The 25,666-nt window shown below is 46.2% G+C and overlaps 1 protein-coding gene across 1 annotated transcript in view; it reads right to left on the reverse strand.

The window, feature by feature from the left end:
• Nucleotides 1-25,666, reverse strand: part of SLIT3 (slit guidance ligand 3) — a 582,494-nt gene that overhangs the window by 186,637 nt on the left and 370,191 nt on the right. The window contains exon 5 of the mRNA XM_032851770.1: nucleotides 2,894-2,965. Within this exon, the coding sequence (XP_032707661.1) occupies nucleotides 2,894-2,965 (72 nt within the window). The remainder of the gene's footprint in view (nucleotides 1-2,893; nucleotides 2,966-25,666) is intronic.

Genomic DNA, 25,666 nt, shown 5'->3' on the forward strand with positions numbered 1-25,666 from the left:
TCCTAGGCTCCTCTTTCACAATAAATGATTTCATCATGATTTTTCCCAGGTTGGAAGCCATCTACATTCTCAGTTACCTACATCTAAAGTCCATACACCCTGCAGGCCAGTCTCGCTGCCTCCTGGCCTCCACCTCTCTTCCTAACCTTATCATCTGTTGTTCTGCCTCATAAATCCCCACCCCCCACGAGATGGCTCTGCTTGTGTCCCTTGAAACATACCTTATACAGGCTTGCTTCTATATTTGCACACACTATTGCCTCATTTACTTTGTGAATTCCAACCGTCACTCAGGCCAGGGTAAAGTCTTTACAATTATAACAACGACCAAGGAATACATGAGTAACAATAGCTAGAACTTTCTAAATCTCTTCCATGTACCAAGGATAGTACTAAGTTCTCCATACTCATTATTTCATTAACCTTCACAAAAAGCCTAGGAGGTTAAGTACAATTCTTATCCTTGTCTTATAGTGGAGGAAATCTAGGCTCAGAAGGGTCCAGTAATGTGCCTAAGGTCACAGACTCCGTGTCCACAACAGCTGAAAATCAGACCTAGATCCACCAGGTGGCCAAAGCCATGTTTCTAACCTTTAGGCTGTGCTCCCTAAAGCCATCTTTCTTCTCTGAGCTCTAATAGCCACTTATTTGCCAATTTTCGCCTGGATTGTTAAATCACTAAACATCGTCTGGTACACATGTGTTTCTTGTCCCCGGTTTTACCGTAAGCCACCCGAGAATGTAATACTTCTGGGCCTCATAGGTTCTGTCCTACAAATGCATGCTGAAGGAACTGATTCCTAAAGTAATCAACCTCCCTTCAGTTCTGCTGGCTGATTCATGCCTTCAGCAGTGTGTTTACTTCTCTCTCCTCTCACCCCAGGACCACATACTGACATTGGCTATAAAAAACAAAAGAGAAAATCCTCCCTAAATTCAGGCCTTTGAGTCAGACCTATTTGCAAGGCCTGGAGAAGGAAGGCCTGACACTTGCCCCCTGAGGGACTCAGGAGTCTGTGTTTGCAGAATCTTGAATCTTGGAGTTCCTGAGGCCTTTGTGAGGTTAAAGATATTACAGGAAAACAACAAGCCCCCCAATTCAGCAGCTACCGTGGCCCACTGTGAGATTTAGTCACTTTCTTGAGAACCCAATCTGCAGCTGGTGACTCCACAGCCCTGCTTATACATCCCTGCATGGTTTTTTCTCACTGTTGCCGTTGTCTGCGTTAACTGGCCCATTTAAAATTAGAGCCAGGAGACAGGACAGATAAACCACTTTGCATATGTAAAATGTTAGTCTGGGGATCAGCCAGTTTAAGAAGCTGGCTGACCTTGAGTTAGTCACTGTCCTGCTCTAGTCCTCAATTTTCTCACTGTTGACCGGTGGGGTTTTAGAGGATCTCTATGTTCCCCTCCTGCCTTGCCTTTCTGAGATGCTAATTCACACAGTCTCTGAGTTTTGGTTTATACGCAGTCTTCAGTCACATTCTCCAGGGCTTTGCCTGCTCCAGCCTGCCCTCTCCTCCTTCTGAGCAGATACCCCCAGACGAAGCAGAGGGCAGCTTCCTGTGTGGGATCCCCTTGCAAAGTCTTCTCTGCCCTAGGCTCCCTTCACCTGGAGAAGCCTCTGCCCTCTTCTGTGCTTTGCATGCTAAACAGCTAAAGCTTCCCGCCAAGTTCTCCGCAACAGGGGAAGCAGACAGCCTGTATCTGGAAGCCATCATCGGCTTCCCAGGGCCCTAATATCCCTGCAGTCCTTATAAGGAAAACTGATAGCTAAAGTAGTTTTAAAGAAACTTCCTTTAAGACTTCTCAAGTTGAGCGTGAGCCCGTAGAGATCAGTGGACAGAAAGGCCTGCCTAGGCAAACCAGACTCCCTTCTGTGCCCCTCTCCCAACACACGCTCTGAACACACCGACATGGTGGCAGGGAAGAGGATTTGGAAGGCACAGTCCTTGTGAAAGTAAGGGCCCAGGAGTCACTGCTAAACAGGAAATAGTGGAGGCCGGGTTAACAATGACAAAGATTATTTGGCAAGTTAAGAACCGTAGTGATGGACGAGTTCCGCATGGATCGCATCAATGGACACAGGCATCTGCATGGGGTAGAATTACACAGAATCACACAGGCAGGCACTCACACAAATGAGGGTGTGTAATTATCTGAGATCTGAAGAATAACATCTGTGGGTTGTACCCATGGCAGTTTCCTGGTTTTCATACTATACTTCTTATGTAAGATGTTACCACTGGGAGGAAACTGGGGTCAAAGGGCACATAGACCTATGTACTATTTTTGAAACTTCCTGTGAATCGATAATCACTTCAAATTAAAACTAAGCACACCCTCAAAACCAACCAGCTAGTACAGTGAGTGGACGTGGCTGTGTTCCCCCACAATCTTGGGACACCAGTGGGCAGGCCCTCTCACAAGATCTTATTAGTAACAGTGACACCTTCGCCATCACGATCACCACCGCCATCGTAAAGGCTCCTGTTTATTGAACACTTACCACATACGAAGCACAGTTCCTCATTTGTGTCAACACCCCCACCAGTCTGTCATCCCCATTTTATAGAAAATAACGACCCTGGGAGTAGCTGAGTCAAGCCCCAGGCCACAGAGCTACTGTGGGGCCCGGCTCTGACCCAGGTCTGGGACTCCAGTGCTCACACTTGGGGCCGAAAAACCAGAGCGCGAGCTCCGTGGAGCTGTCATGGCATCAAACGTGTGTTCCCTGGAAGCCACTCAAGCACAACCCTCCATCTGTCCCAGAGGCGCCTGCACTGAGATACCACACAGCATGGTGAGACCACCTTCCTGTCCCATCCCTCACCCCTATTCTGGCCAGAAAGCCACATCTGCAGAGGAACAACAACAAAAAATCACTTACAAGTTCTTCACGTTGGCGATGCCCCGGAACGCCTTCCTCGGGATCCCCAGGATCTGGTTTTCGCTCAGATCTCTAAACAGGAAGAGAAGAGGCACACCGCGTTAAGGACCCAGGCCCGGCGTTATCTGCATCTCATTATGACAACAAAACCCCTCAGCTGGCTGCCTCTGTGGTCAGGAGTGGTGGAGAGACTGTTCAGTCTCAGGCCCCAGGCTGCTACAGTCTCCACATTGTTCCTGCCGTGATGGCCTTTGCTGGAATGGTTACCAGGCTGGAGCAGCTTGCCTCCAGGGCGGGCTCTGTGGGTGGTCTCGCACCTCCAGGCCATGAGCCAAGACGCTGGGTTGTTTGTTGCGCATACCGCACCCAATTCTCTGTTTTGCCACCTCCCAGAGAGACCTCTTGCCCCCCTCCTCTCATGCCGTCCCTCCCCCACTGCAGGGTCAACAGTACTCAGTCTCCCACTCTAAGGGACGCTCTGCCTTTGTCATCTGGAATTGGAAAGGAGCCTAGCCATCCTGATTTTCTGATGGGGGTGACCATCTCTGTTTACCCCAGACACCCCCTGGGGGCCTCCTGGGCTTAGTGACAGGCATGATGACTTCAAATTGCATTTCTACAAACCTTGCCCAAAATGGAGGGTCCCATGGGCACCTCCTCTAGCATTAAGCAGTGCTAATGTGTTGTTTCGAGGAGGAAAGGTAAGGGACAAAGTGACAGGTGTTGAAGCTGGCTCAAACCCAGGTCTCGTGCCAGGGTCCTCGTTAACAATCCCCCAAATCTCAGTTTCCTCTCCTAAGACCCATGTGGTTAGTTTTCTGTTTCCTTACCCCCAAACTCCCACTCAAACCAAACACATGCACTTGTTTTCATTCATACCTCAAGCTTGCTTGGAATCTCAGCAATCAATCATACCAGCGTATGTCTATACACACATACACACACACACATCAATCGTATGCATATACATCTATAGATATAGATATATCTCAATTATTGTGAAAATAACACAAAAACCATTAGATACAAAGGTAAAAAATCACCTACCCAGACCATAACCAGAGTTACAAATTAGGAGCAATATATATAAATTTCACCAATGTGATCTCACAGTATATAGTCAGTAATAAACTTTTTTCACTTATTATACTGAGAACATCTGTTCATGTCATTAACAGTCCATGTGTGCCAACATTTTTAATCACTGTATATCATCCAATTGTATACAGGGCTGTAGGATCCCGCACTGCAGGGTCGGGGGAAGGGATTTGTCATTTAAGGGAACGTGAGGATGAGGTTTCCTCCCCACACCTTTCCGGGGCAATTGTTGACCTTCTTCCTTGGTAGGAAGTCCTGTAAGGAGAACATAATGGGTCGCACGGTCAACATCTTTAACTGTCAAGTTGTCCCAGAGGTAGATTGTACTAACGGATACCCTCCCACCCTGATTTTCCACAGGAACCTAATCAACAGCTAAAGAGGAACTCCTAATATAGTTGGAAAGAGAGGTCAGCCAACCATCCTCCACAAAAACCTGGGCTGTCTAAATTAACCTCATGTGAAGGAGCAGGAGGAAAAACAGAAAGCAGGAGAGAGGCGTTCCTTTCTGCTTTCCCCTGTAGAGAGGAGTTACCACACTCCGAGCAGCTAGCTGGAACCTTGGACACTTGGGGATTGTCTGGGGCCACGGTTAAGCCCCAAGGCAAGGCTCGGAGTTGGGGTAGGGTGTAGCTATGACTACCGGTGGCTTCGGGGGCTGAATAACACAGTGTTCTCCATCTCAAATCCAGTTTCCTCTGTCTGCAGGCTTCCCTGGCTGGGCCTGATTCAATGAGCAGGGCTCCAGCCTGCAGTCAGGGCACTGAACAAAGCCCACGGAGACAGCAGAGGTCAGGCAGGGTCACCAAGGTCACTCCTCTGCTCTCCATCAGACTCCAGGAGAAGAGGGCACAGGTCCTGTCATCTGACTAATGCAGTTTCCACCAGGCATCTGGGCTGTACCCAAGGCTCCAGCAACCACAATGGGCATAGTCTTCTCTGCCAAGTAAAGGCTGGTCTCCAGGACAGCGAGCCCCTGCCCACTCCCCTCCCAGGCTTGGCTGTTACCTTTGGCCTCTCTGGGAAATGGGTTGGGCCACACTTCTGGCCAGCCCCTGATGATCAGAATCCGGGGCATGGGAGCAAACAGGAGAGAGGTTTGGACAAGTCAGCAATAACCACGCCTGGAAGCCAGGAGAAAGGACATGTGCTTCAGTAGTTCACTAACCCTTGGAGTTTACTATGCCCCAAACACACTGAAGAAATAACCACCTCTTGATGGTTCTGACTTATAATAGAGCAGGATGATGAGAGGAGAGTAGCATTTTCGCGAGAGATCCAGCCTAGCTGCTGGGAAACATCCCACAGAAGCAATCACACGGGCGAAATCCTACAATCGCCCAGGGCAGCCACTCGGGCTTCTCAGCCCTATTTTGTTGCTGGAAGTTGACCCAGTCTTGCTCCTAGTTTAAGGGCCCCAGTTGAAAGCACAGCTTTCCTTCCACCTCCCTGCCACGGCTTTCTGCCTGCCGTCAACTGAGCAAAACGGTGGGTCATAGGGAATTTATCTGTTCCCCATGACAATCTGCTTGTAAATTTTATTAATTTTATTTTCCATTGAGCCTCTCTTCTCCAGCTAACAATACCACCGCCATCCATCTGCAGGATTGTATATTGATTTCATCAATACCTCTAGTAGGCTGACCAACTGACAGCTTTAATGGTGTTACTCATGGGGCGTGGAGGAGGGCTCAGGGCTGGGTGCTTCGTTTTCGGTAACTGTCCCTTCACAATTATCTTGAGGCCTTTGTGAAGGCTCCTAATAGCATGTTTACCTCAGCGTGATGCCAGCGCGTGGAGCCAGTGCTAAGCGCTACCCTTGAGAGAGACAAGAGGCACCATTTTCAGCAGACATTTAAATAAAAATAACAAAATCTATCCATAGTGCCCCAGAGCCTAGTTCTGGTCAATTGCTTGGCGGGAGTTTCGTGCCTTGCCCCTCCTGAGGGAAAATGCTTAGAAGGAACCAGGGAAAAATAACTTTTTTTTTTTTTTTTTTTTTAAACATTAGATGAAAGGTACGAGGCTGGAGCATGGCGAGAGGGTAAGGGGCGTGCTGAGATTTTCTGGGGGAAGTAAAGGAAGACAGCTGTTGGGAAACGCTTTCTTGGTTAGGAAGTCGGGCTACAGGTTGGGATGTCTTTTTAAATAATTAGGACTCTGAAAGAAAGGAGGACTGCATTAGCTAAAGTGCATTTTCCTGCTTCCGGAAAATGATTAACCGATGGATTATTCCATCCAAAAACACAAGACCAAAGAGGACTTATTAAGGAGACAGTAAGTCAAATAGGAGTTGGCAAGAACCAATATATCCCCCTTCCATCCAGCGCCCCCCCCTTTTTAATTTACTAAAATGCTTTGGACACAGATTAACTTTCTTCACAAATTTATTATTGCTTCATCTACCTTGAAACGGGAACTGCAGACACTTTGATAAATGGATTGAAAGGCTGTCTAGTTCCAGTGGAGCTTTGAAATGCTTCCCGGGGCTCTCCCTGCAATGTCAGGCGTGCTTTGTTCTCCGAGCAACAGTAAATGACAGTCCCCACCTTCACCCCCACCTCCGCCCACCCCGTGTTTTCCAGGGAAGACGGCAAGGCAAGAAGCAGGAAGACAGTGTCCTCTTTGCTGTGGTGGGGACAATGCGCTTGTCTCAGTCACGTCCATGCTCCCAGGAAGTCTGTGTTAAATGGCAGGTAGTGGAGGGTGGAATTTGCTCCTAGATGTCAATCTTCAATTATTCCAAAGGTACAGGATGGGGCTTGGAAGCTCCCCGAACCTTGGGGCATTCTTGTTTCTGAGGTGGGGTGAGCCAGTTAGCTGGATGATCATTGCAAACTACTGAAATGCTGCAGTTTCCCCATCTTTACATCAAGGGCTTTACTGACCTCCTTGGTTCATCATGGGGATGAAAGGAGTTGATATGTGTGTGTCTTGCGTAGCACCTGGAACCCTGTAGGCATTCACCAGATGGCTGTATTTATTTCTTGGATTTTCTGCCCATTTAGTCCTGCATTTTACATTGCTGAAAACATCCTTTATGACCCTCTTCAGGACCTATGTCTACAACTGTGCAAAGAATTGAACACATAAACGTTGCTAATATTCTTTCCATAAAATCTGGGGGAGGAATCAAAGTTTCCCTCCTCTATCATCGAGATAGGAGTATCCGTATTTTATTCTAGAGTCTTCTGAATGGGAGAGGAGAGCTTAATTCAGGGGAAAAGGTCTGTCTCAGATTGGGCTCTTAAAGCAGCTGACAAGTAGCCAAGTGATGGATTCACAAAGTGCTCCTGGGAGACACCAGTAATGGCTGCAGGAAGCAGGATCAAGAAGGGAAATAAAGGTCAGTTAGGAAAAGTCCTAGCCTTAGCCCCATACCCTGGGAGCTCCTGTTTCTAACCAAGGGATCTGGGCCTTTAGAGCTCTGCACCAGACAGCCCCTGGTTAGAGACCACCCAGAATAACACAAATTGCCCAGCTCTGCCTGCTCTCCATAAGGCTGAACAAGGTGACCATAACAACTCAAGGACACATTGCTGAAGAGGTTCGTGGTCCTGATCTTTATCCTCAAAATCTGAAGAAGCAGGAGATGGGTACCAGTGTCAGTAAAAAGACCCAAGGGATCCAACCTAAAGCATTCATACAAAGGCTGCAAGGATAATTCTCCTGATTGAGAAGTTCTCAGAAGGTTAAAAAAAAAAATTATTCATGAAAGACGACCCATTCAAGGATCACGAGGTCACAGGGGGAAGGTTAGTGACCAAACGAAATTGGAAAAACCCAGTCTGATACCTTCCTTTGTCTACCTCCCCAGACTCCTTGTGCTGAGACCAACCAGGTACCTTTTTAGTAACTTTAAAAAAAAAATCCCATCAACTCTTGATTAGCCAGAATAAAAGATGGGATGATCTAAAATCATTTCTAGGGGCACCTGGGTGGCTCATTCAGTGAAGCAGCTGCCTTTGACTCAGCTCATGATCTCAGGGTCCTGGGATCGAGCCCTATATCAGGCTCTCTGCTCAGCAGGAAGTCTGCTCCCTCTCCTGTACGTGTGCGTGCTCTGTCAGATAAATAAATAAAATCTTAAAAAATTAAAAGCACTTCTATTTGGAACCATTATTGGATTTGAGATCAGGGCTGTGGATTACCACTCTGATTCTCTTTGGCCTGAGTATGTATTAAAATTACTTTCTTGTCACTGCCTAATAGGAGGAAACCTGCTCTATCAATCCAAAGTCATTTAGGGAGCTACAAATTTTCTGATGGATAATCCATGAATCCAAAAATTCTTATACTCTCCCTGCTGCCATCTCATACAAAGCTGAACCCTGCTCCCCTTAGCCCCAACTCCTAATAATATAGGAACTCTGACATTATCACTCCGCTCAAGGAGCCCAAGAGAAAGATGGTCTTGCTTCCCTTATTTTATACAGTGGGAGGGACAGACATGCAGGAAAAATTATTCCCTGGGGATTTTACAATGTGGACTTTGGGGAGGATTTATCTTAAAAGGAAAATCTCTTCTGCAGGCAATTTATCTTAATAAGCAAGATTATATGTTTCCAGTTGGGTCACTGTCAAAACCAAGTGAGCCCCGAGCATATGTCCTAGCTAAGAAGCCCTGGTGCCTCCAGCTGGGTGCCTAGTCAATGGCATCCTTTGTCTGAGGGAGATTATAATGGGATAACCGAATCATTCCCTGAAAGAACTGCCACGTACGTCAGGGACCCAGAGAATCAAAGTATCCATGGGAGACAAAAAACCAAAACCCAAAACATGATCAACAAAACAAAACAAAACAAAACAAAAAAAAAAGCTTCAGTCATTTTCCACCGCTCCAGTTGACTTCTGAATATTTCACTGCATTAGTTTACAGGCTTGCTTTCTTGATGCTAAAGTTACCGAATGAAAGAGATGAGGAAAAGCTCCTTTCATTCTGCCTCCCCTGACAAGCCCATTAGCAAAGTCCCAGCCACACCATTCAGATGTTTAATATTGGCAGATTAAGTGTCAGCTCAGATTCTTACTTCATGCAGCAAAACATAAATTTAGCACCTACTATGTGCTATGCTGTGTCACATGTTGAGACACAGAAGCGAACAGAATCGAGTTCCTGTCCTCCTGGAGCTTGCATTCTCTTTGATCCTCCGATGCACACAAACAGAACTCTTCCCACATTTAATTGGAAAGTAAATATCTAGATGTCCCCAAATGTAAGAGTTGCAGTTTTACTGTTTTTTTTTTTTTTCCCTTTTCAACCAGAAAAAACCCTGTATCTAAAATCCCATTGCAGACTGTTCCTAACCAGCAAGGAAAAGAATTCACAGCTTTGTTTTACTCGAGGCTTGACATCTTTTTAGTTTTTTGGGGCGGGGAAGGGAAGATGCCGATCTGAATCACTGGGGCTTGCAGTCTTGTTTCACCAAGTACTTTGGTTCTGTCTTTCAAAGTGGACAGTCTGATAGAAATAAGTACTGTCTGAAGATATTAGGAGTCGGCACGGGATGGCACGGACAGCTGTTCTCACAGCGGGGCTCATGGGCTACCTCACCAGAATTTACCGATGATGCTTCAAAACAATACAAATCCCTGGTTTCTAAAATAATTTAGATAGGATAATGGTATTGTGGGCTATGTTTCCCTTCATTTAGGTCTTTATCTTTGAGAGATACATACTGAAGCAATTAATGATTAAATGATGATGTCTGGGTTTTGCTTCAAAATAATGTGGAAGAAGGGGGGAGTGGGTGGAAATGGAGAAGGAGTAAGATTGGCCGTGAATTAGTACTTACTGGAGCCGAGTGCTAGGTGCAAAGGAGGTTCATTTATAATTTGTGCTTGACGTTTACATATGTGTGAAATTTTCCAGAATAAAAAAAAAAATAATGCAGATTTCTGGGACCCACCCCGGACCTACTGAGTCAGAAACCCTGGGGATGGGCTCTGGAGCATCAACTTTGGACAAGTTTGAGAGCACAGGTAGGATGATTTGTGCTGAGTTCACACCCGATGTTACTTAATGGGCTGTGTGTCTTTTAAGAACATCAATTCAATTCTGAGCCTCAACTTGTGCTTCTGCGAAATCAGGATAAGCATCGAGAGTAATGAAAAATCAAGTACTTTCTATACTCTAATGCAGGATATAAATGCAAATTACTATCTTTGTTTTACTAGCAAGAAGCTCACAATTACAGTATCCTACTACCTTGAGTGTCTAGGGGAAATTTTGGGTCCAAGATGCAAAGGCCTCCTGTGTCCCAGGTGTGAGTGAGCCTGCTGGTGTTGGACAAAATGCTTATGGGATAGTGTCACAGAAGGCTGAAGGGGGACAGAGTGACAATATCTAATTCATACCTGATAAAGCCACTCAGGGGCCCCATTTGGAGGCTGACCTAGAAGGGCTAAGAGTCCATAGATGGTTACACCCCTCCCTGGGACCCCAGCGAATCACCAGGAGGGAACCAAGCCCTTTGCCCCAGGACTGCCCTAAACCAGCAGGGAAGACACAGGCGACTGGGATTAGAGCGTTCCGGGTGGGGCCTCGAAGACAAGTGTTCTCCCAGGTTTCTAGGAGGCCTGGAGCTGAGGGGAGAAACATTGGAGCAGGAGCAGCTGGGCTCTGAGGCAGATCCCGAGCCGTGACCATTCTAGAGCAGGTGGAGACCTGGTGTCTGAGCACCCGGAGTTAAGGAGATCCCCCAGGCGGAGAGACTAAAGGCTGCAAGTAAGGTTAGGGTTATTGGTTTGCTCTATGATTAGTTACTAACATACACACCCTCTGGCTCCTTAGGAGCAGATGTTCTAGAAATCACAAATTCAATTGCATTAGGATCACACAGGTTCAAGAAAATGAGCAAATCAGACTGACCATGGACCCACAAATAGGGAGGACACAGGGCCCAACCCACTGAATTCCTCCCAGTTTAAAACAAATAACCCTCCATGCTGGTGCCAGGACACTGCAGCCCAAGGCTGAAGGGTACAGAGGCCAATACCCCTCCAGAGGGGATCTGCTAATTCTAGGACAGGATTGTCCCATGGAAATATAGCATAAGACACTCATGCAATTTAACTTGTTCCATTAGCTGTATTAAAAATAATAAAAAGAAACAGTTGAAATGAATCTTTTTCATTTTCATTTTACTTAACCCAATATATCCAAAATATTTTAACATGTAATCAATATGAAAATATATTGAGACACTTTATATTTTTTTTCTACACCAAGTCTTCAGAATCTGGTGTGTATTTTACATCCATCTAAGTCAGACCAGCCACAGTTCAAGTACTCAGTAACCACACACGGCTAGCACCTGTCATACTGAACAGAGCACTTCTAGAATAAGGTTAGGCGCTCGATGCTGGAGTTCTGCACCCACTCATTGTCAAGAGAGGAAAAGAGTATTAGCTATTGGAATGAATCTAAAGGAGTCCAGTGCGGGACTCCTCAGAGGCTGGGGGCAGGGTGGATGGGTAAACAATAGGAAATATGGAAGGGAGCCATTCAAGATAGAAACCTTTGGACTTAAGGGTTTGAAATATCCCAGTCATTCAGCCATTCCTCCTCCGCAAAGAGAACCTCCTTCCAGCCAAAGGATTTAATTTGCGTCTTTCTGAACGAACTTTCCAGAGCTGGCAGGGTTAACCAATGCTTGCAGTCCAAACAGAAGCTTTCCTCATCGAATTATCATATGCAACGCCAACTAAAGCTCTTTGCGTTCAGGAAACAGCATTATAATTGACTGATCATCTCCAGCAAATGGTACAGAAGCGGAGCTTCTCAACAGCTCCCTAATTCCTAGAATTATCACAATTTAGCGACAAGGTAGTTACATCAGATGGGATTGGGTAGCGCTTGTTATCAGTCTAATTGTGCCTTCTGTTCTGGTCCAGAATTCCCTGCTTCACTAAGTGGCTAAGAAACATCACCAGGATTCTTTTTTTTTTTCTTTTTAAAAATATTTTATTTACTTATTTGACACAAAGAGAGAGAGAGAGAGAGAGAGAGATAAAAAAAAGGGAGAGGGGGGGGGGGGGGGGGGGGAATGCAGGCTCCCCACTGAGCAGAGAGCCCCATGCGGGGATCGATCCCAGGACCCCAAGATCATGACCTGAGCTGAAGGCAGAGGCTTAACCCACCGAGCCACCCAGGCGCCCCCATCACCAGGATTCTAACTACCCGCATCTGACTCAAGTTCGTGTGTCCACTGCCACATACCCTTTCGGGGGTGGCACTTACAGACTGTGGTGTTCTTACATCGTGGGCATAAACCTGATGCTGAAAATCACCTGATCCTAAGGATTGAATTACATGCCTGAGATAGCCCTTGGCCAATTTTAAGTCCAATGGAATGTTTTGGTTTAACTTCCCAATCTTGATGTGAGTGAGTGAGTCTGCGTGTGGGCACGCGCGGTGGGTGGGGGGGTAATCCACCTAGTTCAAAGGGATGGGGACCAGGGTTTTCCTTTTTGTCTTTGTTTGGAGCTGTGCATCTGCTCAATGGAGTTGGGGAAAGGGAGCCCATTTCTGCTCAATCCATCCTCCTTCCGGGCTGACATACTGTTCCTCCCCCCTCCCTTCCTTCCGTCCCTCTCCCTTGGCAACCCTCTGAGTCTTTCATCCCTAATTTGATTGTCGTAGCTGACACCGTCAATCCGAAATCCAGTAGCACGTCTAAGGCTGGCTGGACGAGGGGAGTGGATGGGGAGCAGAGGGGGAGGCAAATTCATCTTGAGAATAGCTTTATGTAAATCGATCCTCCAGCCGAAAGCTGGAGCCAAGCATTTGCTGATTAATTGGAGAAGCGTCCTTGTTCCCGTGTCTTCTTTAGAGAGATGGCCCAAATTGAGTCCTCTCTTCTTCACAAAGACATTCCCATGCCAAAAAGCTTTTGCAATTAGGAGATGAAACTTTATGAGCAGGGGGTGGAGGCAGCAGGGGTTGGGGGAGCATTTATGGAATAGTTCTGAAATGAAGTATGAGCCTTTGGGTTGCTTCAGGATTAACTGCTGACCTGGGCACCTTCAATTGCCTCCCAGACGGTGGTCTGATAGCCTAGGTTCTGAGGCAGAATATCCCATAGGCAAGGCTCCGCTTGTACAATTAGCAAAAATTAAGGGGGCTGGAAAGTGTACCTTCTAACATGTTTTTCTGGCAGATTCATATTTTCATTGACCACTTGGGCCCATTTCTGTTGGCATCAGGAAGGAGAGTGTGTCTGTGATTGACTTAATCTCTTTTCCCTGTACCCCTACCGCCTCTGAAAAAGAAAACTCCAACGAAATGCCACACCATCCACCAAAAGTGGTCCTTTAACCCCGGGTGCTGTTAAATCTGACCTCACCCAAAGGCTCAAGGCAGATTAGGGATTTAGCCACAGGTAGAAGTGAGTTTGAATCCAGAGAGATCGCATGCTTGCCAATCCTTGTGCTGACTGAAGGTCAAGCTTGTATGGAAACATGGTCATTTCCACGGGCTCCTTCATTAAAATTATTAGTCTCACATGGTCAGAAACTTTTGCTGAGCCCAAGCACTGACACACCGCTTAAAAAGTATTTGTTGAGTGGATTAAAAATAAGCGAAAATGATTTCATGTCATTGCCTGGTTCATGAATGGTCAAGAATACAAAGCTACGGGGATTTTTTCCCAAGTCCTGTCTATCCCTTTATATTATAGAGAGCTCTGTCCCTGCGCCCCTACCCTTCTATCTCAGCCTCGCTGATGCAGGGCAGGGTTCAAGAACTAATGCCACTAGAATAGGCTTGCATTCTAAGGAGCCACTGATAAAGTCTCTGACTGAGACGGGTTTAGTAAGCTATCCTCAAGAGTCAGAATGAGCAGGTACCTGGGAAGGGAGGCTAAGCAAATGGTTTGGCTTTTTGGAATAGGGTTTAAACCTGGTCTGAGAGGACACCAAGAATTTGGAAAATGAATTCGGTTCAGAAAAGGGCTGTGTGCCTGACAAAGACACATCTCCAAGAACCACCCCTCCCCCTCTCTTCATTTCTGAATTCTGGCACTCACTGGGACTAGGATAATACTGATAATCAAAGCCCGGGGACAGAAGGAGACACTTGTAGCATCAAACTATAGGACATGTCAGAAAGGGGATGACTGGCAGGAAGAAAGCTTTGATTATCTTTGTGATAATTTGCTCTGTGATCACTCTCCCTTCTGCCAAAGGGTCTAAGAGGTGTGGAAACCCCCACGGAGCCCGAGAATTAAGGAGTCCAACCGGGGAAGGTGGGAGCAGAGAGGCAGGCCAAGGGGCTGAGGCATTGTCGTCTGGGAGCAGGTAAAGCCATTTCCTGATTTCTATCCCTGTAACGTTCAGTGTTCAACTTGGTCATGAAGAAAGGATCCTTTCTCTGCATACCCTGTGTGTGTCTGACCCTAGACTCATGTTTTATGGACTGAGCAACTCCTCCTCCCTCCACTGGAGGATATGCTACTGGGGCTCGTCCTCTGCCTCTGCTCATTTTCACAAGAAACAGGAGCCCCTAGGGGCCAGGGGGGTGGTGGGTTGGGAGGGAATATGCCTTGGGCTGTGGCTGCCCAGTGCCTGGAGTCTGGAAGGCAGAGCAGCAGATCAAGGAAATGGGGCTTGTGTATGCCTGTTCCTTCTTGTAACTTTTCAGAACCCCATTAAATAAGTGAAACCTCAGGGATGAAGGTGAGATGCTATCCCGGGGCCGTCCGCTGGTAAAATCAATGCAGCCTCAGAGAGGCTCAAAATGATCTTCTGCCCAAGCAGGAAAGCAATTCAGCAAGAGCTCAGTGCCCTGAGCTGCACAGCCAGCTTCTCGAAGCCCAGGGCTGGGTGAAGCATATCACAGCTACAGCCATTAAGCTATGTTAATACTATAGCAGGACATTTCTCGCCATGACCCCCTGAACTATTTATTGTTCCATTCGAAACAATTACAGCTATTGCTAATAACTCACACCTGTGGATGCAGCCCAATAGGCGGACACCAAGCCTGAAGTTAACTCTGAGGTTTAATCCCAGACCTGCTTCTGGCCATTTAGCTTGAAAGGCAGGAGATGAGGGCTGTGTGCTGGAAGAACCCAGTGATCCGCAGAGATGAAAGTAAGCGGTGGTGAACGTGGGGCTGCTGTCATTGGTCTGATGCCCAATACCACGAACTCCCCTGTCCCAGGCAAAGAGGGTAGGACCTCCACAGCAGGACTTGGGGGTGGAGAGGAGGGATAGAGGGGGCGACTCCTTCTGAAACACCTCCCTTGCCTCTCTGTTCATTAACCATTGCCCGAGCCATACTCTGCCTGGTAACTCAGCTCCCTCCTTTCGTAAGTGACCCCAGATGTCCTGCCTATGGTCAGGATTCCCGGAGGCAGCGAGGCACACTACTGGAAGCATGGCTCAGGAAGCAGAAAACCTCGGTATGAATCCAGACTTGGCTTCTGGCTAGCTATGTGACTTCGTATAAGCAGATCACCCTCTCTGAGCCTCCGTCTCCTCATCTGTAAAATGGGGACAATGAACATATTCATGGTAGGGATTATTATAAAATGGCTAATGAATTTAGGGCTGTAAGTTACCTGGCTGGTAAGAAGCACTTGACAAATACCAGTTATTATGAGTATCTGTTCAAGTCTGCATTCAAAACACTATGAGTAGATGACAAGAAAATCCGCCCACATTCCTGTCTCAGAGAACATTACATAGGAGCTCAAACTGCAAAGCAGCAATTCCCAAATTTAATACCAAAGAGAGCAACACCTGGATTCTGCTCAGCCTGCCGTGCCTCAAAGCTTCCCTGGGTCCTGCAGGGAGACCTGACCTCACAGATTCCACCAGGCTTTTCCTGGATTGTATGGTCAGGATGGACAGTCACAGAGTTAAAGCCCCACAGCTCTCTGAACGCCCTCTTGGAAGCGGGCTGGAAACCTACAGATCCAACAGCAACTGCTGTGCAGAGAGGCCAGCAGGAGGCGCCACAAAGAGGAGGGACAACGATAGTGGGGGCAGGAGGCAGCTGGGGGGACCACTGGTAGGAGAGCTGGAGGATCCAGTCAGGCAGGGTTTAGATGGGAGGTGTCCTCAACCCTAACTCGGGCTCCGGGCTGAGGACAGGCTGGTGACCAATCCCCAATTTGTCCCAAGGACTAATTTGTCCTTGGGACAAATCCAAGTAGCCCTCCGTCTTCCGAAGGAAGCCGGGGAACATGACCTTGCCTGGGGTCCAGAGCCGTGCAGCAAACAGCCACAAGTGGAGAGGCTGAGATCACTCAAGATGGGAAGGGGAGTTGAATTTGCTACTAAAGCAAATTCCCTGGTTATACTTCCTACCCCGTTAAAACGGTCCTGTGGCTTACATTTCAAAGCAAGGTCATCATTAATAAGGTGACCATGGAGTTAGGGGCTATGGGTGAAAGCTAAGAAAAGGAGAAAACACAGTCTGTGGGAGAGGACAAAAAGGGACAGCACGTATGACGTCAACTCTTAGGAAATGAAAGTCACCTCTGCAGACAGACTCAGCTGTTCAAGGCAAGATACTGGGCTTCTGTCCTCTCTCCTATCCCCAAACCCACCCTGGAGGCTGCCGAAGGAGTAAGAGGAAGGAACCAGAAAGTTAGCCTCTGAGTGCTGGTGTGGAGGGGCCATGTCTGTGATATTCTTTAAAGTCAGCTATGGATGGGTGGGAGAAGCCAAGCAGAGAGGGACAGAGATACACAGAGAAATAGATGAGATTTAGAGATAGAGATTGGGAGATAGAACAATAGAGAAAGAGGGAGGGAAAAAGAGGCAGGGACACAAAAACAAAGAGGAAGGGAGACTGACAATGAGACAGAATCGAGAAAACAAAAGGAAAAAAAAAAAAAAAGAAAAAAGTAAGAGAGAAACACACGTGCACAGAAACAGTGATTTCCCAGAAGAGATCATGAAAGGCAGAGATGCACAGAGAAAGAGAAAACCACAGATGTGAGACAAAGGACACGGGTCGAGACCAGTGCAAACACGCGGAAAAGAGCTGGGTTGGGAGAACGAGGGGCAGATGACAGCAAGAGGCAAGGATCAGGGGGAAGCTCTGCAGAGACCCCTCTCCACAGATCCTTAGCGGCTGGGCTTTCTCCAGATAAGGGGAGCAAGAAAGGGAGGGGATCCAAGGTCTCTTTTCCATCAGACATGGGGGGCTGCTCTGGAACCAAGGGACTGTCATCCTTCTGCCTGCACCCTGCACGGAACTCAGGCCTCCACCCCCTCCTGAGCCTCGTCCACAGACCACAGCCCCCTACACGGAGGGGAGCGGGGTATCACCCAAGCGCCCATCTCTAGGGAATGGCTCCAGTCCCTGCATCCCTCAGCTCCAGAAGGCAGGCACAAGAGGTTCTGGCAGAGAAAAACTTGCGGAGGTTTCAAACTTTTTACATTACGAAGCGAGTTTTTAAAAGCTCCATAAAATTTCAAGGCACATATTTAATGCTCAAATGGCAGAATATATTGATCCCTGCCCATCCTCTAGTATCTTAAGTTTACCCAGAGGACCATTTTATTTAATTAACTTGATGCTTTATTAATATAAATATTCTCCTATTGATCATAAGAGGGCCTGACAGGCACTCAAGCTGGGTATACATCACCGTCCCTCCGAGCAGCACCACTTAGAGGAGTAGCTCGCTGGGAATCAAGAGAGTGGCAGGAAGTGGTCCTCTGGGACATCAGGCACTGATGAATCTATGGCAGTTTTTATGGAGGGAGACTTTTTTTTCTTTTTTAAAGTTCCAGCTCCTTGATTCTCTTAAAGCAGAAAGCATATGGAAATGAGATATGGAAACGGTCTTGGCTTACATGTATCAATTAAGCATGTCAATACTTTAATTAAATCACTCGACCTAATGAGATTTATACCAATGAATATGTTTTATAGTTATAATAGCTTTTCTGGCCACTGTTCAAAACGTCAAATAAATTGTAAAAAGAGGATTAAAAAGAGACATAACTGACATTCTGAACTAAGGCCAGGGTTTTCCTTCATTCTTCTCTTTCCCCTTTACTCATGAGATTTTTGGACAATATGTGTAACGTAATGGGCCCTATAATGGATTAGGTTTTTTTAAGAGCCTTTTTCATTTTTCAGTTCTAATCCTTCTTATCAACTTTTCTAAGCCTCAGATCATTGTACCTGCAAACGCCCTCATTTTCTTCTGGTCCTTCAGAGCTTGCTTTTTCAATCATCTGTAATTGGAACTCCCTGATACACACACACAGAGGAGGGCACACCCCCTCTGCCCTGACAAAGAGAACCCCAAGGAGGCCAAAGGTTAAAAGCATCATGACTGAGAAGGCTATTACCAGAACATCAACATATCTGGGTAAACGTATTCTAAATTTCTTCTGTAAAAGCCAGGCTAAAAAGCCTATCTTCTCTAACTAAATAATGTGGCAAAGGAGGCCAAGACTCTTGCTTCTCTCTTCTTATGCTTTTGGTCTCAGCTTTTCTAATCAATTTATTTTTGTATATAAGTGTCGTACTGTAGTCTCTGTCCCCAAAGATAGAAAGCAAAGAGAAGACTTCTAGGCAAGTACAAATGTACTCAAAACGCGAAAGTGAGCCAGTTAAGCAATAGGGAGCATTCGTAATGCTGTAGTGGGGTCCCCCGGTACGTCCCAGGCAGAACGAGCAGAGCTGGGAGTATTATGATGTACATTCAGAGTTACTATCTGAAACTGGGATTGCAAGAAAGAAAAAAAATATAGAAATGATTTTGGGGTGCTGATCTGAAATACACACCACCTGAAACCTCGGCCAGGCCCACTGGTTTGAACACCGCCCTAAATAAAGCAGAATGACAAGAAGCAGGAAGGGAGTGTTGCTCAAACATTTGGGCTCCCTGGTTCCCCTGAGGCTCTGGTGTATGGGGCTGTATCTGTGGCCCCCCACCCTTTCACAGCCAGCCTCCTGCCAGTTCCTGGGGGAGGGTGGCACCTAACAAAGGCTCCAGAATCAATAAACAGCTTAAGTCTTCCCAGTTTGATTTCCTTTGCAGACATGATCTGGCTAACATTAGGGAAAAGGACCAAACACCCCTACCATCATTGGGTATTATTCGGAATGAAGCATTTTTGCACAGAATCTGTGATTTGCAACAAATTTTAGGGTAGAAGATTGAACCTTTTGGGTTTACAGATGGCAAACTGAAGCCCCAAGGGAGAAAGGATAATGCCCAATATCACACAGCCTGGGGCCAGAAGGCAGGACCCAGAGTCTGTGGAGAAGGCTTCTGCCCTCCATACGTATTGTTTCTGTTTTATTAAAAAAAAGGGTGGGATGTCAGGGAGGTCTGGGTGCAGTAGTTATCATTTCCCAGGTTGCCAGGGAGCATCTGGCCGATCTGGCTAACTGGGCAGGTGTCCTCTTCTGTTATTTCTTGCAACATACGAGCAGCCTTCCTAATGCTCCACCTGCATTTGAAATCGGTAGTCTTTCTAGATTCATCCACACAGCACACATTTATTAAGCACCTACTACATGCTCGTCACAGGTGGTAGGTGATGGCCACGATCTTTGTTCATGGAGTCTATGGAATTATAGGGAGGATAAACATAAGCAAACAACCGTACAGATGAGCATTTATAATTCAGTTCGACACTTGCACGATAGGAATATGTATAACAGGAACGCTCAGTCCGTGTGAGGCAGCCGGGGAAGAGTAAAGCTCCAGTGGGTGAGGAGGAATCAGGCAAGGGAAATGGTGGGGCTGGTGTAGTCTCTGGACCGGCCGCATTAATGTCAGCCGGAAACCTACCAGAAATGCAAATTCCCAGACGCAATCTTAGACAGTCTAAACTGAAAACTTGGGGGTATAAAAAAGCCACTTGCATATTTTTTTCACTGAGGAAATACATGTTATTTTTTGGTAGAAATTTAAAAACAGACACAAAAGTAGGGAGAATGGTATAATAAACATCAACTTGAACAAGTATCAATAGTGTGTTAATTTCATTTCACCCCTCCCCACCCCTTCCTTCCACATACACACTTTTTTTTTTTTTTCTTTCTGGGGTAGTTTAAAAGCAAATCTTAGATATCATCTCATTTTACCACACATATGTGTGTGTGTGTGTGTGTGTGTGAATCCAGGATGCCATTCTAATCAAAAAGGACTTTAACCATTGGGCATTATTACACCTAACAAAACGAACAGTAAGTCTGTAGCCAAGATTCTAACAAAGTCTGGCACGGCCTCTGGGCCACCTGAGTTTTAACCAAGGCTTCAGGTGAGGTCAGCATGGCCAGAACAGCTGGCGTAGAGTCCGCCGGTGTGGGGGGTAAGGGGGATGGTGTGGTTTGAGGAGGAGACCAAGGCTGAGAGTGGCCAGAATGGGGCGAGGGCAGAGTGTGGCTGAGCGGAAGCTGGTGGGGAAGAGAGGAGGTGATGGCTGACGGGATCACGTCTGGACATGATTTCAGGACAAGAAGAACCACTGGAGGTGCTAAGCAGGAGAGGGGACAGTTCTTTACTTAATGTTGATGAGACTCTTGAAATGAAAACCCCAGACCAGCAGGAATAGTTCTTCCTTATGCTCTTTTGTTAAAAAATAGCTGGTATTTTAGCGCATTTCCACTTACATGTGGATTTTTACGGAAAAGGCCATGGACGGTCATGGTGTCACCCTAAGCCTCCTCCTCTCTCAGCTCTCTGAGGGAAGGCGCAGCCCTAGTCCGTAAGCACCAGAGGGCAGGGCGGCAGTTGGGCAGAGAAAGAACTCAAAAACAGCTGGTTCCCTGGGGGTGTGAATCTGATGCCCCGAGGAAACCCAGAGTTCTTGCTTCAGCAGGTTTACCGGCTAGGGCTTTAATTGTCTTTGCATCTTCTGATGGGCCATAAACAGATCTCACCTCCGCACTTCATTGGGGCGGGGGTGGGGTGGGGGTGCTGGATCCTCTTCTCCAGAGCAGAGAGCTGCGGCTTTGCTCCAAAATCCCAATGTTACAGAAAACTAGGGCAGGACCCTCGGATCCCTTGCTCTTTCTTCTAGTCCTGTAGGCAAAAAGGCAGCCCTTGTGGGGGGCACAGAATGAACGGCTTGGGGGTCACAAGCCCTGGGTCATCCCTGCTGTGCAGGCTGGAGCTCAGTGCCCCCTGGCTGGTCCTCCTCAAGGTCTCCACCCACCTCCCTCCTCTCCCCACCCCTGTCATTGCCCCTGACCCCCATCTCTACTGTCTATCCCTCCCTACTCCCCGTAAACATTGCAGAGTCATGGTGGTGCCTTCCAGCATGTTTTAAACTAGTTTGGTGGGTTTCAGACTGCTATTTACATGCAGAATTATTTTGTCTGTTGGGTGTTTCCAATAGTATCCTGATGTACAAGACAGATCACACTGGAGCTTCTCGAGGTGGAAAGGGGACAGGGGAACCCGGCGTTGTCACACCCCCAGTAACGAGAGTGCTTTGACAGACTGAGCATTACCCACTGCTTCCTAGGAAGCTGAGGCACAAACGTCAGTGCCTCGTCTGAGCATTTAGCAGAGAGGGCTAAAACCCTCTAGCCCACGGCACCTGCTTCTAGCACTCTGTCCCTCTTGTGTCATTTCCAGAAGCTGACCAGCGCTCAGAGTCAGAGACAGCATACTCCACGAAGACTCAGTTTGACCTCATGTGAACTTGTTTATAGTTAACAGACTTAGGGACTACCCATTCTAGATAAGAAAAAAACCACATTTCTCTTCCGCCACCAACCCCCACCCCGGCCTGTCCTGCTAGGGTGCCTGGGGTAGGAGACTAGCTGAGAAGCTGAACAGTGAGGGAAAAACCCCATATAGCCTTATCCTTCATTCCTGCTAATCAATGTCTGTGTATTCACAGCGGTGGATCAGAGCTCCCTCAAAGAGGAAGCTATGAAACTTTAAACATTCTGACTCTTATTTCCCTTGTGGGGCTAATCCAGAAAACTTTATTTTAGAAATAACAACAGTGATAAAAATACCTTGCACATGCTTAACTAGCCCTTATCATGTTTTCTGCAATCCTTATAAGCATTTTGGCGTACGTTTCAAATTTCTCTTTCCTATCAGGAGAACAGAGGAAAAACTCCCAGACATCACTGCAAAATGCAAATTCCAGCTTTGGGGGCAGGCTTAATGGCAGGAGGGTGAATTGCTATGGAGATAATACATGGTGATGGACACATGTGCATAATTAGAGGCACCCATAACGAAATGGGTCAGATCACCGGTCTCCGGGGGAGGGCAGTTCCTCTGTGCCACAGTGTTGGCAGTCCAAAGGTGCCCTGGGCTAGCACAGGAGTTTTAGATAATCCTGGGCTTCCTCAGTGTTATAATCTCACAACCTTCTTTAAAGAGAGATTCCAAACTCTGCCCTCCAATGGGGAGGTAGCCATTAAAGCACCACGAGATCCTAGGGGGTCTTAGCTCAAGTCTGCACTTAAACGCAGAAAGACCAACACTTGAAGAGGACCTACTCTGCGTCTCTTCCACTGGAAAAACAACGCAGAGGCAATTACCACCATTGTAATTTTATAAGTAAGGAGACCTCAGGGCAAATACTACAGTCCCAAATGCAACTCGCCCAGGGGCACAAAGCAAGGAGGAGCTGGGATTGAATGTGTCTGTCTGACTCCAGAGCTGTGCCCTGCCTTTGCAAAACCCCCAATGGTTACTTGGAAGAGCTCAGTTCACCCCATCCCCCTTGTACCCCCACTTCTCCTTGATGTCGCCCAGTTAGAGGAGAGGGCAGACTTACATAGCCATGCACACGGAGATGAGGTCTAGACTTCTGACTTGGAAAGAAGCTGGTATTTTCCTGGTTTAATACTGTCAAATATTCAGGAGTTAAATACTACTTTTATTTCAGCATCTTTCATTTATTGGGGTCACACTAAAGCTTTAGCATTAATGAGGTGATGGGGCTAGGACAGAATTTGAAGGGGCAGTCTCTTTTGAGAAGAGTTTCATGGACAGTCCTCAACACGTAACATATACTAGCATGTGGAAGTTAGTTCCCGAATAACTTCTGGGTTGAGGTTTTGACTATTAGGCAGCAAAGCGTTAGGAGGGGATGGAAACTAAAGAAATACAAGGTCCTGCGAGAACTCGGTAGGTGTGCTAGACACAGCAAGCCCAGAACCCTAATTATCAACAAGTCAAAATTTCCGCCCCACAGCACTCGGAGTCTGCAGAAATGGGGTTAACAATGTTTTTTCTCATAAGGAAAATATCACATTACCCTCCCCACCTTCCCTCTACGTTTCAATGTTCAAGAAAGAAAAGAATGAAAAAAAAAAAATCTTCACACACCATACCATGCTATTACACTTAAAAATACAGAAAGGATTAAAACTGCCAGGCTGCATTAAAACTAACGACTGGTTTGGTGCGACCCCTCGTTGCCTTGGCATTGTCCATTGTCTGCGGCAATAAAGAAACATCACAGGCAATTTGATGGGAGTTATTCTCAAATGAATTGCATTTGCTGAGAAGAGCACATTTAGCATTTGGTGATTCGTATGTGGAAAACATTATTGCTCTGGAAAAGAGCTTTAGAATAAGAGAGATTTAGAGCCCATGGGAATTAAAAAAAAAAAAAAAACCTGGAGAGTTTAAGTTTAATTAAAAAGAAGCATGCCTTCATTATGTATCTGTGCGTGATTGTGGGTTTGGAAGCAAGTGCATCAGAAAAGTTCTGTCTAGATCCCCAGTAGTGTTCTCTTCAGGGAGGAGTGGAATTGGGAGATAAAGGTTAAGGGGAATATTTTATATTTTTTTGAATAAAAAATAGAGGACAAGAAAAAAAATATATGACCCAAACCATATACTTTATAACTTTTGATATTTCTGTACTATAATTTTTATAAGAAAGGATTCGTAATTTATTCATGTGTAGTTGAAAGTTAAAAGTAAAGTGAGCGATTGTACTTTCAGAGCCTCCTTTTACTGCTCCCGGGAGCAAGGAAGGGATTTTTTTTTTTTTTTTTTACACTTTCTCAGCAAGCATTTTAAACCTCTGTGCTCCAAGCAGCTGATGCCAGGCCCTCTGCTCCATCAAGCCCCGTGTCCTCACAGGCCTACAGCATGAGGACGACGCAGCCTGGTGCTGGGATCTCACATGGAAAGGGGGAAAAAATCACTGGAGCACACTGCCCATTGTCCTCTTCCTCATCTCTGTTCCTGGCTCATCAAGATGTAAATTTACCTACCGCTTTCCAGTTAGAAGATCTGCTCTTCTTTCCTTCAAACCTGTATCCTGGTGTGCACAGTATTTTTCCTTTGAATTACTCTTCTCTTGGATAGGTAACAGAAAAGATATCCTGAATATTCTGTTAATCAGAAGGCCAGTTATTCAGCAATATTCAAGTATGAGCACATCTATGGCAGAGGCCAGGAAAGCAGTTTGCAAAAGTATCAAGCACCATCGATTGTGAGTTCTGGGTTGCAACAAAACGAGTGATTTTTCTTTCCTTCCTTTTTTTTTTTTTTTTGGATGATTGGTCATGTCCAATTTTCCCCTACTGACTTCAATGATGGTATCATATGTAAAATAAAGAAACTTACCATTTCCTTAGAGTAACACTCAAAGACATTTTTGAAAATATAGGAAGGTAGAAGCAATTATCTATAATCCTTCTATCCAACCGTGGGAAACATTCTTCCAGCCCTCTAGAGATATATTTGGTTGTGGACACATGCTTGTAAATAAATACATGAATAAATATGCATATCTTTAGAGAGGGAGGGAGGGAGAAAGGTTTGGCTTTATGCTCTTTCTTCACTTAATAGCATAACCTGGGTGGCCATATATACAGGGGTGGGAAGAAAAATTTTCATTGTATGCCTTTTGAATCTTTGAATTTCAAATGACTTGAATTGCCTATTTTGAAGTAGATTAAAATATAATTTCTTATTTGTAGTCAGCATTTTCTGTGCTATTGTACTTGCATACCCTTCTTTTTGAGTGGTTGTGTTATATTCCTTGCAAACATGCTGGAAGAGATAGACGGTGACCAGGTCAGTCACATTGGTGACGGTCAAGTCACCTCTTCCTCCTAATCTTCTCATTCTTGCCCAAACTCTCCTCCCAGTCTGCCCCACTAGCATGCAGCCCACGGCTGGTCTGCGGAGGACTAAGGGTAGGTTTCCAGCAGAGCTGATGTCACTCTATGGGAGTGAGCCCTGATGTCAAGCAGCATGAGTGGTGGAGAGGGCAGGAGGTTGTGAAGAGACTAAATTAATAGCATCTCCAATTCCCAGACTTTTCATGGGCCACACTACTAAGCCAACAAAGGACACAGTGCTATGGATAGATTGTTCCTAAGGTGGTTCCAGAGACAACTTCCTCTTAGGACAAGGGATTTGAGAACACATAAAATCAGGGTAACAAACAAAGGAAACAAAGGATCTGCACTTGAAAAAAAAAAAAAAAAAGTAATTGTGAAGACCAGGGAACATGGCTTATTACATATTTACCTTGGCCTGAAATAACATGAAAATGCAGACTGGATAGTAAAGTTCACTGCAATTCTTCCAAACCTGATTACCCTATTTCATATATGTAAGCTCCATTTCAACGAAAAATGCTTTCCACGTAAGACCTATGGAGGAGCTGCAATCATTTCTGACTTATACAGAGGCACACATTCCACAAAGCCCGTGGAAGAGGCCCCCCCTCGGAGGCACTCTTAACACCTAC

The sequence above is a fragment of the Lontra canadensis genome, unplaced genomic scaffold, assembly GCF_010015895.1.
Source record: "Lontra canadensis isolate GAN:19392208 unplaced genomic scaffold, GSC_riverotter_1.0 scaffold5, whole genome shotgun sequence".
NCBI lineage: Eukaryota > Metazoa > Chordata > Mammalia > Carnivora > Mustelidae > Lontra > Lontra canadensis.